Here is a 3,181-nt window from a genome sequence, read left to right as displayed (position 1 = left end):
TGTATATATATATATATATATATATATACATGCAATGGTCTTCAAAAATAAAGACTGTGATAACAATAAACTTAAGTTGTTAATTATGAAGAGTAAGCAATATAAATAAAACTACTCCATTGGTTTATCAAAAGGCTTAAACAATTTTTGTGTGTGTGTGTGAAATAATGTTTTAGAAAATTATGACAATCTGTGTGTACAAGGTTTCCAGTAACAAAGAAAAGCACAGTTACTTAAACTGCTTTTTGTGGGGTATTAAAAATTCTATAACTCTGTGGGAGTTAACAAAAACTGGTGTCTTCTAATTTGAGGTTTCTGAAAAATGAAGACCAAGGTATCTGTATATTTAAACTCTATAGCTTCCAGCACCATTTTTAAATTCCTTTCTGCGTATGAACTGTACATGCAAAATTTAATTAAACCACTTTACTATCATTATATGTCATATACGTTTTAATTACTTTGTTTCAAAGGAAACCTTTCAAAAAATACTTAAACTGCAGTTTTCGTGTCATGTGATCCATGCACTGTGGAAATCCTGATTTTAGCAGCAGTTCACTCTTAGCCACATAAGCTCACAATGTACTTGAGTACATAGATGCCAAGCACGTGTATTTAACCCATTTGACATGTCATATCCAAAGTCTGTAGCTACTTTGTCTGGGAAACAGCTATAAATTTTCCAACCATTGTCAGGTGCCACATCTACCTTCTATATGTTGCCTTGATATCTATAACATACATGTAGTCAGTTGACACAAGTGTATATATTCATTAAAAAAAATTCAGTTTACACTATACTCCACCAATGGTTATTTGAAATTGGCATGCAGTATTTGTATTGAAGTAGATGTAACTGTCATTAGTATTGTTGTCTGTTTGATCAACCATAGCACTTATGGTGTTTTCTTACCTAAATATGGTGTAGTTAGATAGACAGTTAAATTGTATTTAGGTCTTACTTATATATTTTAGTTAATTATCTATTATTTATGTTTTAAAAATCATATTTGAGAGGTTTAATGATTTTTATACGTTTAACTTGTTGTTGCCTGGATAATAATAATAAAGCCCTGCAGGCACCATTTGATGTATCGGCATAAATTATAAAAGACAAAGAATTGGAAAGGAAATTTAAAAATAAATTATAAGTGAAAAAATAAAGATGTGAAATTAAGCATATTAAAAAAACAAGTTTCAAAAGTCTTCTACGAAGATCTAAAAGGTATGTACATATTTCCATTTCTTAATTTTAAACATTTCATTGCATTGTATGTTGATGATAATAGGTAGAGTTGGAAATATAGTAGAGAAAATGGAATATAAAATATAAATATTTACCTCAAAAGTTTTTGATATTCATTTAGGAGTTTCTAGAGAATAAGCAAATAAAATGTGAAACTGTAAGATAATAAATAGTATTTTTAAACTTGATATAAAAATCACCTTGCAGGTGAATTATGCAAATGCAAATAATCACATTAAATAAAAATTATTTTATTAGAAATGGTATAAAAATAAATATTAAATATTTTATTTTTCTGAAACAACATACTTTTAGGACTTTCTTGTCAAATTTTAGACAATTTCATCCACTAGTTTTATTTTTTGGAACAAAATATAACTAGAGCAATATTAACTTCTAAAAAAATTAGAAGCCGACAGCCAAGGGTTAAAGAAGACTGGCAATTATAAACAAATATTAAGAATAGTGAAGCATTCAGATTCACCACGACTTTCTGGATTGAGAAAAATGATACTTACCATTTGTTTATGTTTACCAGCCACATGCCGTTTCATTGAACCAGTAATGGGTAATACAGTTTTCCCAATTTCATGTGTTGTAGTATGTTTTATTTGAGGTCTGAAAAAGCAGAAATTTTTAATTTTGAAATCTGTACATCAAAATATATTTCACTGATTCTGACTGTCATAACATAAAATTAGCTGAAACTTATTTGATTGGATAGCAACTGCCTGTTGTAGAAACACAAGTGCAGAGGACGACTTTTTGAAAGTCTTCTGCTATTCATGTTTGTGATTGGTTGGTTTATCAAGAAACGCTCTCCACATTCCACCGTAATACTATAAAAACTGACTGCACTATACACATGCTGGCCTGAAGATGAAAGGCAGAAGACTTTCGAAACGTCATCCTCTACACTTGTGTTTCTACAACAGGCAGTTGCCATCCATTCAAATAGGTTTAATCAATACTCTGTCTAAATAATCTATCAAAGAAAAAAATTAGCTTTTTGTATAACTTAAAGATTAAAATATAGCATTTTGCAAAGTAAAATTTTTAAATATAGAAGAAAAAAAATCAGGCTTTCCCGTTGGCTTAAAATGTGTCCTAGAAGCATCATTGCACCTCATAAAATTCCTCAAATTTTACCGCTTTTTGTATGTAAAATAAAGTTCCCTGGGCCAGAAGTGCAAAATATAAAATTCAACAATTTTCCCAGTATCTCTGACCAAGGAAAACTATGCAAGTTATCAAAGATGAATACCCACACATAAGCAATGATTGGCCTAAATCCACTAAATAAATTATATTAATAACAAAACTTTACATTGTTGTACAATGTTATCAATATCTAAAAATCGGGCAAACAAAATACTTAGAATCTTGATAAAAGGTACACAGCTGAAACACTGGGGAGAAAATGAAGAAACAAATTAAATATTTTAATATATAAAACATTCTGTACAAGTGATAACAAACATGACAATTTTTTATTATTTTTACTAATATACAACTGAAACTATCGGTGTATAGCTGTTTAGGCATCTTAAGTACTTCCATGTTTATATTATATAACATACAAATAGATGAGCAAACAGATATCAGTAGTATGTAAAATATACAACTGAAACTATCGGTGTATAGCTGTTTAGGCATCTTAAGTATTTCCATGTTTATATTATATAACATACAAATAGATGAGCAAACAGATGTCAGTAGTATATAAAATATACAACTGAAACTATCGGTGTATATCTGTTTAGGCATCTTAAGTATTTCCATGTTTATATTATATAACATACAAATAGATGAGCGAAACGAGAAGTGTCAGTAGGTATAGGTAAAATATACAACTGAAACTATCGGTGTATAGCTGTTTAGGCATCTTAAGTATTTCCATGTTTATATTATATAACATACAAATAGATGAGCGAA

General features: G+C 29.1%; 1 protein-coding gene across 1 annotated transcript in view; it reads right to left on the bottom strand.

Annotated features, from left to right (window-relative positions):
- The window catches only part of LOC106471079 (kanadaptin-like), a gene marked incomplete at its 5' end in the record, with an annotated part of 61,338 nt that overhangs the window by 18,426 nt on the left and 39,731 nt on the right, over window positions 1-3,181 (bottom strand). Inside the window, one exon of the mRNA XM_013931670.2 lies at window positions 1,765-1,864. Within this exon, the coding sequence (XP_013787124.2) occupies window positions 1,765-1,864 (100 nt within the window). The remainder of the gene's footprint in view (window positions 1-1,764; window positions 1,865-3,181) is intronic.

Source organism: Limulus polyphemus, unplaced genomic scaffold (assembly GCF_000517525.1).
Source record: "Limulus polyphemus unplaced genomic scaffold, Limulus_polyphemus-2.1.2 Scaffold110, whole genome shotgun sequence".
NCBI classification, from domain to species: Eukaryota; Metazoa; Arthropoda; class Merostomata; order Xiphosura; family Limulidae; genus Limulus; species Limulus polyphemus.
Note: the sequence above shows the minus strand (reverse complement) of the source record. Positions and strands in the feature narration are given on the sequence as shown.